The sequence below is a fragment of the Grammomys surdaster genome, unplaced genomic scaffold, assembly GCF_004785775.1.
Source record: "Grammomys surdaster isolate TR1022 unplaced genomic scaffold, NIH_TR_1.0 690, whole genome shotgun sequence".
Classification (NCBI taxonomy): domain Eukaryota; kingdom Metazoa; phylum Chordata; class Mammalia; order Rodentia; family Muridae; genus Grammomys; species Grammomys surdaster.
The window spans coordinates 390165-402526 of record NW_021605109.1 but is presented as its reverse complement, the minus strand read 5'-3'; the positions used below and the strand labels follow the sequence as shown (position 1 = coordinate 402526).

Genomic DNA, 12362 nt, shown 5'->3' with positions numbered 1-12362 from the left:
CTTTCTTCCTTCTTCCTTCCTTTCTTTCTTTCTTTCTTTCTTTCTTTCTTTCTTTCTTTCTTTCTTTCTTGTTGACTGTTAATCTGTTTCTTGTTATGGCACTGTGATCTGAGATTTGCTAAATATTATGGACTTAGAAATTGTAGATTGAAATCTTTCTGTAATTTTTTCTAGTTGATAACTTTGAGCAAGCCATTGTGTCCTTCCTGGGTCTCAGTTTACTCAGTTTTAAACTATAGAAACGTATCTCTTCTTTAGTGGAATGACTAATGAAATACTGTATGGGTAGTTGCCTCATGTAGTAAGCAGGGCCTTCAGTGTTAATTTTTTTACACTTGCGTTAGTTATCTTAAAAATATATATATATATGGTGATTATAATCAAGTTTGATGGTTCTCTGAGTTTATCAATCTTTTAAGACAATGTTTTGAAGATTTAATGTTGATTTTTTATGAAAAAAGAAATTACTATTTGGGGTTTAATTTTTGTTATGATTGCAAAGCAAGGGCTATTTGGCACCCACTTCCTCATAAATTCAAACCCAGTGTCAATGATTTCTGTGTTGTCTTTGATCTTGAGTGAGAACCACTTGCAAGGTCTCCTTGGCTCTGTATGGAACACAGGCCATTTAAACCCCAAGCTTTGCCAAACAGTAGTATTGAATGGGGTTCTCAGATACAGTAGTGACATGTCAGCCTACCTTTTGGGGGTACCCTCTACTTCACTTCTCTCTTTAGTAACTGGTTTAGGATTAAGTAGACTATGTAGATTGTTCAGGCCAGGAAAAGAGAGGACTTTATGCTATGAAGTTAATAGTCTTAGGGAATATTACAGGAATCTGTCTTCTCAGTGCATTTTGAGCTTTTAGATGCTTGGAGTAAGATACTAGAGTGGTGACAGTATTTTAAGAATGTAGATTCATTGTAATTGCTGGGGACCAAACCCAGAGTTCTTAAATGTTAGACAAACAGTCTTCCATTGAGTGACATTTGGCCTATTGTCACTTGATGGGATTGGACAATGGTTTCATAACTAGAGCATGTAGCTTCATTTTGAGAGACTAGAAATCTTTTTGAATTTTCTTCCTCCTCCTTTCTCTCCTCTTTGTGTCCTTCCTTCCTTCCTTCCTTCCTTCCTTCCTTCCTTCCTTCCTTCCTTCCTTTTCTTGATAGAGTCTCATTGTATAGCCCAGGCTAGCCCTGAACTTGTATCCTTCTCATTCTCTCTGTTACTGAGGTTATAGGTGTGTGCTACCATGCTCTGCCTTCTTCACTCAGACATATACACACATATATCAACCTTCCTTCCTTGATGGTCTCACATTGATTATCACTTTGTGTGTCATTCCACAGTGGTGGGCTGCATAGCTTAGCTTAGGAGCCAGAGTGGATGAATAAAGGGGCAGGATAGGCTTGATCTCAGGTATCCATTTGGCTTGTATTAATTACTTTTCTTATGGCTCTGACAAACACCTCGTAGACATGACTCAGTGAAGGAAGAATTTGACTCATGGTTCACAGGAATGATGGAGGAGGTAGTGTGTGGCTTCATTCATGGGTGGGGGTGCTTGTGGCATGCTACGTTATAGTAGCAGACGTGAACAGATCAAAACTCTAAAATACTGGCCCCTAGTGTTCTACATCTGCCACCATGGCTCCATCTCCTAAGTGTTCTGAGACCTCCCCAAATAGCATCCCATCTGGGGACCAGGGGGCCCAACATGAGCTGGTTCACATCCACACATTCAAGGATAGCAGAGGCTGTGTAGTGTGTAGTGTGTAATGTGTAGTGTATAGTATGTAGTATAGTGATTGACAGCGTATATTTTGAGTTGTACAGGATGGATAGCTTTAGAACCTTTATCTTTCTAAAGAGAAAATAGGATATAGCCCATAATAATATCTAACTACTTGTTGAGATTGTTGTGAGAATTAACCACTGTGAAGTAAGTCAGCACAGGCCTGGCGTGTAGTATACCAGGCATTATTTTATCTTGTTATTGGGGGCGGGGCAGGCAAAGAAGCGATGCTTTTGGTGAAAGTGTAACTGACATAGTTCTGAGGACAGGTTGGCACAGAAGAAAGAAAACCAGGGGGAATGTTAATGTTAGAAACTGGAGAGTCCAGAGCTGAGGAATTGGAATTGCAAGGAGAGTGGAACTGGTCTTATCCTTGGAAAAATGCAAAGGGTTCTGGCCAGCAAGGGAGTTCACTGAGTTTAAGATTCTGGATATGGTAATAAGACCCAGCCTTTGACAACAGAAGTGTAGGACTGGTGTGAAGTAGAGGCAAATAAATAAGTATTTACCATGTGTCTGTGTGCCAGGCATGGAAAAGTACAAGATCTGGGCCAAACACTCTTAACTGGAGGAGGTTGGAAACTGCCAGTTGGTCACATAGTCCCCTGAATGATGGTTACTATCACAGCAGAGGGAGTGGCAGCAGTGACAACCAAACTTTATCATAGTAACAAATGCCTGGCTTAATGTATCATCAAAAGGCATTTTAAAATAGGTGTATCTCCCAGGGGAAAGCAAATAATTAGTAACACTAATTTAGAATTTGAAAGCTAGCTGTCCTAAATCCATTTACTTAGTCTTATAGGCTCTCCTCTTCCCTTTTTAACCTCTGGTGTACAAGTGAGGTGATTAACCCAGTTCTTTTCCATGTATGAGAACTGGCTTGCTGTGTGGCTTAGAGTGGTTGTTGGCATCCTCTGTTTCTAAGTGAGTTTCCTAAAGAGGAACACACCCCAAAGACTAGCCAGAAGGGAGCCATGGGGCAGCCCATGAATATCTTCCATGTTTAGCTTTCAATAGAAAATTGGAGGTTTTGAAGTCTTGGAAATGAATTTGTCTAAACCAAAAGGGTAAGAATAATCAGATAATTATTTAAAGATTGTATATGCTGCATTAAATAATTTTTTTTTACACAGAATATAGTTCTGGGTCCCTTCCACTCAGTGGTGGTTGTGCAGATAAATGTTAACCACACATGATTGTTATGTTTATCCTGACTGTGACCAAAGTCAGCTGAGGGTAATCGAAGGCTCACAGCCTTGAAAATTTCCAGTTCAGCATTTCACTTTAGCAGACAAGTCTACTGTTACTCATGTCTCTTTTGTCCTATTGGTAACCCTTTTCCAGATTGTTCCTCACTCTTCCCTCTAATGTGCATTTAAACAGACTGACCTAGCTAGGGTTACTATTGCTATGACCAAAGCAACCTGGGGAGGAAAGGGTTTATTCAGTTTATATCTCCACATCACAGTTCATCATAAAAGGAAGTCAGGACAGGAACTCAAGCAGGGCAGGTACCTGGAGGCAGGCACTGATGCAGAGGCTATGAAGGAGTGCTGCTTACTGGCTTGCTCCTCATGGCTTGCTTGCTCAGCCTGCTTTCTTATAGATCCCAGGACCATCAGCCCAGGGATGGCACTACCTGAAATGTGGTGGGCCCTTCCTTATCAGTCAATAATTAATTAAGAAAATGTCCTACAGGCCTGCCTACAGCCGGATCTTATGGAGGCATTTTCTCAATTGAGACTCACTCCTTTCAGATCCTTAGTTTGTGTATTAAGTTGACATAAAACTAGCTAGCACAGACTATAGTCATTCCGCCTGTGCTGCTGTTGGTTGTGTTCCTTGTTAGAACATCAATACTGAGGACAGATGAAGAGGAGGCACTTGTGCTGGATAGGCCTCTTCACTGGGCAAACTGCTGTGCTTGTGGCTCATTCCACTCGGTCTACAAGTTGTGGTGACTCTGCAGGTGTCTCTCTACCTTCCTGTCCTAGGTTGTTTGCTCTGATCAACATCATAGTCAAAAGTAATGGGAGGAAACGGTTATTTTATTTTACAGCTTTTAGTCCATTTTAGAGGGAAGTCAGAGCAGGAACCTGGAGGCAGAAGCAGAGGCCACGGAGGAATACTGCTTTCTGCCTTGCTCCTCATGGCTTCCTCAGCCTGCCCAGGGGTGGCACCATTCTACTGATCTGGAACCTGTCATTTTAATCATTGAGGAAACACCCCACAGACCTGTGAACAGGCAACCTGATGGAGGCATTTCCTCATTTAAGGAGCCTTTCTCCAGACATTTCTAGTTTGTGTCAAGTTGACAAAAAAACTAATACACTTTGTAAAATCATTTTTTTATTTTAAAGAAAAATCTACCATGGTGGCTCCCAAGGTCCAGACCACAGTAGCAGAATCACTGTGAGAAATTAAGTCCTTAGGCCTCAGCAAGATCTATGAAACCAGATTCTGGAGGTTGGGCTCAGTTTTTCTAAGTGCTCCAAACATGCTAAGTTTGAGAACCACTTCTCTAGCATGCTGTGTTTCCCAACCTGCATGTATTTCTTGATGTCAGGACTCAAGAATTTCTACTTAGCTGAGCTGGAAATAGGAAATGGCCATTGTGGCACTGCTGTTCACCTTATTCAGCTAACAGCTGCTTTGCCTAGAGCAGTGTTTCTTGGGTAATTTTTGTTGTTGAGACATGGCTGTTCTTCATTGTGGGGAGTTGTCCTATACACTGGAGGATGTTTAGCAGCATCCTGGGTTCTGTCTGCTGGGTAACAGTATATTGTGATGGTGAGAGATGACTTTATACCCTGTCATATGGACCCCAGACAGAAGTAGGGAGGGGAGGGGGAGTTCACTGACTACTGGACCACTGGTTAGCCTGGTTCCCTGTTTACTGATGGTGCTCACTATGTTATCCATGCTATGTTTTTTTTTCCTTCCTGGTAGGAGAAGAACCAGGTTATTAATTGATTATAGAAGTTTGTTTTTTGTGTTTGTTAGCAATTATGAGAATTATGGTTTAGGTTCACTTTTTTTGCCTATTTATTCCTATATACAGTGTAAGCGGTGTCAGCCTCTGAAACATTATTGCTTCGTTAATATTATTTTGTTATCAAAATCAGTGACAACATGATTTTCTCTTAAAGTAATTTGTTCATTTTATTTGGATACCCAAATAATTTTATTTTAAGTTCAACAGTTTAAGTGGTGGTTGTACTGTATTAATTTATTGGAATATAGTATATTCTTTCATTTTTTTAAACTTTAGAAAAATTATTTTAAAATTGACATGTCTGGGTATATCTGTGTACCATGTGTGTGCTTAGTGCCTGTGAAGGTCAGAAGAGAGTATCAGATTCCGTGGAACTGGACTTGCAGGTAGTTGTAAACTACCATGTGGGTGCTGGGCGTTTTAACTGGGTCCTCTGCAAGAGTAGCAAGTACTGTAAACCAGCCAGCCATCTCTCTAGCCTGTAACTTAAAATTTAAATATTTACTTATGTATGTGGAATCAGAGGACATCTTTGTGGAGTTAGTTTTCTCCTTTTACCTGTATATAGGTTCCAGGAATTGAACTCAGATTGTTAGACTTCGAGGCAAGTACCTTTCACCTTTGAGCCATTTTGCCATCCTGTTTTTAAAAAATGTTTTCTTTACCATTTCATACATTTTTATAGTATTCACCCTCCCTTCTCCATATAAACCTCTGACACAGTCATGACTTTTTGTTTCCTTTGTGTCCCATTGAGTTTAATCTGGAAGGTCTGTGTGACAATGGGTTTGAACTTATCCATCAGAGCCTCCTGGGCTCAAAAGTGGGTACACAACTGGATACCGTGCCTCCCTCCTCTCAGAATGTTAGTTGTTAGTAGTTCAGCAGTAAGTGGTGGGTGGGGCCCTGTGAGCCCCTTCTCACCCACAGCTCTTTGTTGGTGGGGCCTGTCTTATCTAGGCCTAGTGCCAGTGTCTCAGCCAGTGTTCCCTTACTGTAATGAGACACCATGACCACCTCAACTCTTATAAAAGAAAACTTTTAACTGGGGATGGCTTACAGACTCAGAGGTTTGGTTCATTATCATCACGGCAGGGAGCATGGTGTCAGGCAGGTGTGGTGCTAGAGACGTACTGATCCATAGGTAGGTACAGACAGACAGACAGACAGACAGACAGAGGCAAAGACAACACACATACCCACCCACATCCAGACACCTTAAGCCTGGCATGGCCTTTTGAAACCTCAAAGCCCACACCCCTGGTGACACTTACTCCAAGAAGGTCATACCTCCTTATCCTCCTATTTTTTTCTAATAGCACCACTTCTTGGTGATTAAGTGTTCAAATATACTAGCCTATGGGGCCCATTCTTTTTCAAACCTCCACAGCCATTTAAAAAACATTTTTAACTTAAAAGTGAAATCCCTTGTTTGGTGTTCATCCTTGGACTCTTCCAGTCAGCATGTCGTATCTTCACTGTCCTTCTTTGGCGTTACTTTTCTCATATCCTTTTTACTTTTTCTTTTGTATATTTAAATTTCCCCCTTTTTTTGTTATCAATGACTGTTTCATTAGCATCTTTTCAAGCTGAGTCATTTTCCAACTTTTTGCTGAGTGCTATTACCTCAGTTCTATGTTTTCATAATTAATGATGACCTACGATCTTTTTATATTTTATGCATTTTCTTATTTTTCTTTTGTGGACAAATAGTAGGTTACCGATACCTTTTTTATTACTTTCTGTAGTGTTAAACATGTGACGTTTTGCCTTTTGAGGTCCAAGTGTTCCAACACATGGGCCTATCCTCACACTTAAATCACAGCAGTAGTGTGTTTGTTTATATGGCTGATATAATACATCATCAGAAGCTGGGTAACCTGAAACAACAAGGTCTACTGGTTCCATACTTCTGTAGACCAGAAGCCCCAAATCAAGGAATGGTGGAATTGTAGGCATGTATCCAGTTTTGGCCTTTTTAGTGTGACATTCTAGGGAGTGTCAGCGTATCCTGGCCTTTATCTCAGAATTCTTCTAAAAATTAAGAATATCCCCAATATTCCAGGATTAGGATGTAGATTTATTTTTAAGCAATACCCTTCAACCTATGACAACTAATTTCTTTTGAACTTTAGTTTCCACCATCTGGCCATCTTCCTAGGTTAGCATAGTTCCCTACTCCATGCGACTCTCTTTTCTTCTTCATGTTGCCTTTAAATGGTTTATTATAAAGGTAAGAACGGTGAAATGATGGCGACACCCTGTTTTCCATAGTCTGCTGACACAGCAGGACAGCTTCATTCACAATGAGAACGTGCTTCTTATGACAAACCTGCACAACTCTGAAGAAACAGAAATATTACCTAAAAAAACTATTTGAACACCTTATATTTAAAGGTCACATACATTTCATAAAGCCATGAATAATTCTTGTTGCAGCTAACTTTTCTGTTGCTATGATAAAACATTACAAAAGAGTTTCCAATTTCAGAGGCTTAGGGTCCATCGCCATAATGGTAGGGAGCGTGGGGACAGGCAGGCAGTGCTGGAACAGTACCTGAGAGCTTACTTCCTGAAACACAACCTTGAGGCAGAGAGAGGGAGACTCAGAATGGCTCCTTTGAAACTCAAAGCCTACCTCCAGTGACACTCCTCCAACAAGGCTACATCTTTCCCAAATAGCTTCACCAACTGGGGACCAAGTATTGAAATATATGAGTCCATGGGGGCCATTCTCCTTCAGATGATCACAGTTCTATTTGAATAGAAGTAAAAATAATTTTAATTTATTAAAAGTATTGCACCATGTGTTTGGTGGCTGTTCAGAACAGGTGGGATTTCACTTTAGTACTTGACGTGCTTGCAAAACTTGTGTTGCTCAGGCTGTGCTTTAAAGAAGTGTTGGTAGTTCATGGAAGTGATTTTTTTTTCCCAGAAGTATTTGAATACTTTCCCAAAGTATTTAGACCTCTAGAATACCACAAAGGTTATTTTGGGAACAAAGCCTCAATGCATGCTGTACCAAAAAGGTATTATGTAAAATGTCCTAGTGGCCTGTTAGAGACTTGAGTGTATCTTTTAGAAGTTTCTTGTAATTAATGGAGCCAGTCTATACAAGTCATTACAGTATACTCAAAATTGTGTTTTTTGCCTATGTTATTTTAATTGTTTCTGTGATTATTATTTTACTATTTTACCATAATGCATTTTATCATTTATATACTTATAAAGTATAGCAAACTGACAGGTTACAGAGAAAAATGTAATAGAACTTTAAAGTATTAGTAATATTGTTAAACTTAATAACATGTATATAAACAGGTATTCTTTAGCATAACTGTAATGTCTACATGTATTTATTATAAGATTTATTTAACCAATTTTTTTCTGGTTTTATTTTATATCTCAACAATATATTTAAAACATTGTAAGGAAGTCATTAAAAGCAGTCATTTTTCAAATTAACCCATTAAATTAAAAATTTAGCTCCTAATTTTAAATTTAAAAATTTGCATTTTCCTTGTAAGTGCTGGTCAAGATATCCAAGGAGCAAGTGTGATTGCAAATCTTCCATTTTTGATGCGACAGAATCCTACTGAGACACTTCGGAGAGTCTTACCCAAAGTCAGAGTAAGTTGGTATGAAATAAGATTTCAATTTCTCATTTTCCCCCCTCAATAGCATGTTTGTCAATATTGAGAGAAAATGTCAGAGCTTTCATTGCTGATCATCTTTACCTACGAATGGAGTAGAAGTGTTATTATGTGTATTTGAATTATGATAGAAATATTTAGGAAAATTAGTTGTAAAGAATTCCTTGGTGATTTTCAGTAAAGACATTTTAAAGGTAGATTTCTAATAGCTTAAAACGCTACTAAAATGTTACTATCTTTTTAAAATTATAGTTATATCATTTGTTATTATTTTCATTTTTTTTCAAAAATTTGCACAGTAATTTTATGGTCTGCATTACCAATAATAATTTAACTAAGATCCTGGATGAGCAGCCTGTGGTGACTTCTGAAGGCTCATCATATGAAGTTTATTATGGTTGATCACAATTTTAGTTTATACTTATTCTTCCCTAAATAGTTTCAGAATTAGCTTCTTGCTGTGAACATAAATGTTTTCCTCACTATCACGTTTCTTCTCTAAGTACATAATGCCCGTTGGTTATTAATAATTCATGGTAGAATTTAATGGCTAGTATTTATTATTTATTTGTACCTGTGTGCAAAGAACTCTTTAAAAAACAAAAAAACAAGTATTTTGTGAGCAATCCAGATAGCAGTCTTTGTGTTCAATTCTCCTGCATCTTAACCACTGATGGGGTCAGAGGTTGCCTGCTACTAGAGATAATACTGGCTAGAAATGAGCTTTATTTACTTGCCCCCAGTTTTCTATTTGGTTATAACTGTTACAAATTAATTTGTACATATTTAAAAATCATAACCATTTGCATATTTTGAGGTTTACTTTTTGGCATTATATACAGTATGGTCCCAACTACTGTCATTTTTATAAGACGTACACACTTCTATAAGACAATATGAGGTTTTATTGGGTACCATGGAGATTCATGAGTGTATTAAGCTTTGCTCTGTCTCTTTTCCCAGAATCATGCCCAGTTTTGAAGTGAGTAAGCTTATATAGATCAAGTTTACTTGTACATTCAGTTTTGGTAGTGTTAACTGACCCAACATTGTTACCACGACACCCGGAGGTACCAGTTGAATGGTAGAATCATCTTGGCTAGGGAGTTAATGTAAGCAAGACAATTAAGTTTAAAGTAAAAAACATCAAACATTCTGCATACTGTGTTGAGTTGGCTAAGTCTGGTCCACAGAGAGCAGACTGAGTGTCCAAAGTGAATGCCTGGTTCCCAAAGAGGTTGGAGGAGGTTATTATTAGGATCCTGAGACTGGAGTTCTAGTTTTAAGCTGTCATATGGCTTCAGGGAATTGAATCCAGGTCCTCTGGAAGGGCAGCCAGTACTTGTAGTTGCTGAGCCATCTCTCCAGCCCCTAGTGTCCAGACATAAAAAACAAGAATGAAGGGCGAAAGGTAGAACAGCAACCTTTACAGGTTCTGCCAAAATTTGACTAATGTGTTCATAGAAAGCAATTGACTAACTCCTAAGAAACTTGTGTGTGTGAGGCTGTGGGTTCAATTAAATCCCCAGCACCAAAACATCTCCCCTTTTTTTAAAAAAAGGAGAATATGCATTCATTTCATTTACTCAGTGTATTGATACAGTTTCAAATGTATCTTCTGAAACTATAAGGTATGCTTGAGTCATGCAAGACATTTTTTGTGTTTTTGAGACAGGGTTTCTCTGTGTAACCCTAGCTGTCCTGGAACTCTCTCTCTACTAAGCTGTCTTAGTAGACCAGGCTGGCTTCTAATTCCACCTGCCTCTGCCTCCTGAGTGCTGGGATTAAAGCTGTGTGCCATCATGTCCAGCTGAAGATAATGGTTGTAATATAGAATATTAATGACTAATTGGATTCAAAACTAATGCCCACTAATGAATTTGTTTTAAGAAAACCTTTTTTTAAATTACTGATTTTCATGTAATTTTGTTTGTATGTATGTATGTATGTACATCTATGTGTGTACATAGGCCACAGTCTCATGTAGCCCAGGCTGGTGTGGAACTCAGTATTTAGCTGAGGATGACCCTGAACCTCTGCTGATGCTCCTGCCTCTACTTCCCAAGTACTAGTATCAGAAGATTACATCATCGTTCCCAGTTTATGCGGTAGTACGGGGGCTCAAACCTGGGGCTAGGCAAGCACTCTGCAGCTAAGCTAGAGCCCCAGCCCTTCAGTCTTTCTTAAGGTTAACTAGTAGGCAACCATTTATTAGGGCCTTCATCTCTCTTGCCTATACTATTTGAAGGAGTTATAAAACAGGTAGACGGGTCTCAGGTGGGAGGGACCTCACTTCAGGAAGGCCCACAAGCCATGCAGATGGGTGAAGGGGCACTGGCATGTGGTAGAGTACTGTGTGGTTCTGACTTTGCAGAGAAACATTTGAGTGAAGCCCAGAAGATAGACTTAACTGGGTAACAGTGATAACAGTGCTTCTGTAGACAGCTTCATACATAATCAAAGATGGCCAAACATTTATCAGTGCATCTCTACTGGGGAAACTAGGTCTATTTGCAGATGATTTTGAAAGCGCTGTGCTCAGAGAGCATCAAGACTTACTGGTACTTCAGGCTGGCACATTTTCAGATCTGCCTGGCTTCTTCCCATGATTACTTCCCAGTGATAAGGTGTGATAAAAATTTTCTCATAGTCACTCTGTTCACCTTGCTATCCTGTTGATTTCTTAGTTGACTTTGTGGTCAAGGCACATTGTATGCCAGAGTAAGTGTGCACTTAGTAATCATGACATTTGTGATCACTTGTATTTATTTACTGAGCACTGCTTGCCGGGTGTGAGGCACGGTTATAAACACTGAAGTAGAGATGAATAAAAGACCAAAAGACCGGGCACTTGTTCTCTAGGAGACTGTAGTGCAGAGGTGACCCAGACTTTAACAAGTAATCAAACAAAAGGCTGACTGCCACTTGTGATAAGTGCTAAATGGTGAGTGTAAGACAAACCAGTGGATGCTGAGTCAAAGTGGTAAAGTTAACAGGAGACCTTCTATGCACCGGGGCAAGGAGAGCCTCGTAGCAACTGACTGTGGCCAAGCAGCAGCAGGTGGCTGGACATGCAAGCACCTGGTAGAACAGGCGCTGGTAAGTGTGGTTGGGGCTACTGAGAAGGGTGGAGTGTGAACAGAGACCAGGCTGAACTAATGCCAGTGACATTGGATTTGAGAACAGTGGAAAGCTATTGGAGACTTTGAGCATCAGAGTTACTGTCTGTTCACATCGTGTGACCATTTTGATTAGTGGGTGGACTAGAATGGGACCATTAGGAGGCTCCAGGACTGGGTCTCTGAGAGTCAGTGGCAGGCAGGATTAACATGGTGAACCCAAGCAGTAGAGCGCTGTGCGTGGATGTCTCAGATACATTTATTAGAGTGAACAGAATTCCATAACGGGTTGGAATGGATGAATTCCAGTTGGATAGGAGTGGGGAGCAGTGTCCTAATGGTTGGTGTAGGCATCTGGGTGGTTTTAGATGGTCTGTTGAGCGTACAGGTGGTAATAATCTGAGTACTTGCTAATACTGGTCCTTCATGATTTTCTTTGAGAGAAGTTAAATATACAAGCAGTGAGTATTTCCTGCAGGAGGTAACTATTCCCAAGGGCATTCCCACCTTTGTGACCCCAGCCTAACCAGCTTTCAGAGCTTGTCCCTTACTTTGCTTCACCTAAAAGAACATGAGGAAAAGGGATGTGGGGGACTTTGCTGGTCCTGCATGTTATAAAATTGTACTGATGATAACCTTGTTTGTTTATTACATTTGCATTTTATCCTTAGTACTGGGTCTTAAATAAGTTTTTTTTTTTTAAATGAGGCAACCTCTTTTCACTGTTTTAAAGATGAAGGAATTTGACTTTTTCCTTTCTTTCTTTCTTTCTTTCTTTCTTTCTTTCTTTCTTT

General features: G+C 39.6%; 1 protein-coding gene across 2 annotated transcripts in view; it reads left to right on the top strand.

Moving 5' to 3' along the window:
- The window catches only part of Ppp4r4 (protein phosphatase 4 regulatory subunit 4), an 89285-nt gene that overhangs the window by 21799 nt on the left and 55124 nt on the right, over positions 1-12362 (top strand). For both annotated transcript variants that reach the window (XM_028782048.1, XM_028782047.1), the window contains exon 3: positions 8324-8426. In XM_028782048.1, coding sequence (XP_028637881.1) covers positions 8324-8426 — 103 coding nt within the window. The remainder of the gene's footprint in view (positions 1-8323; positions 8427-12362) is intronic.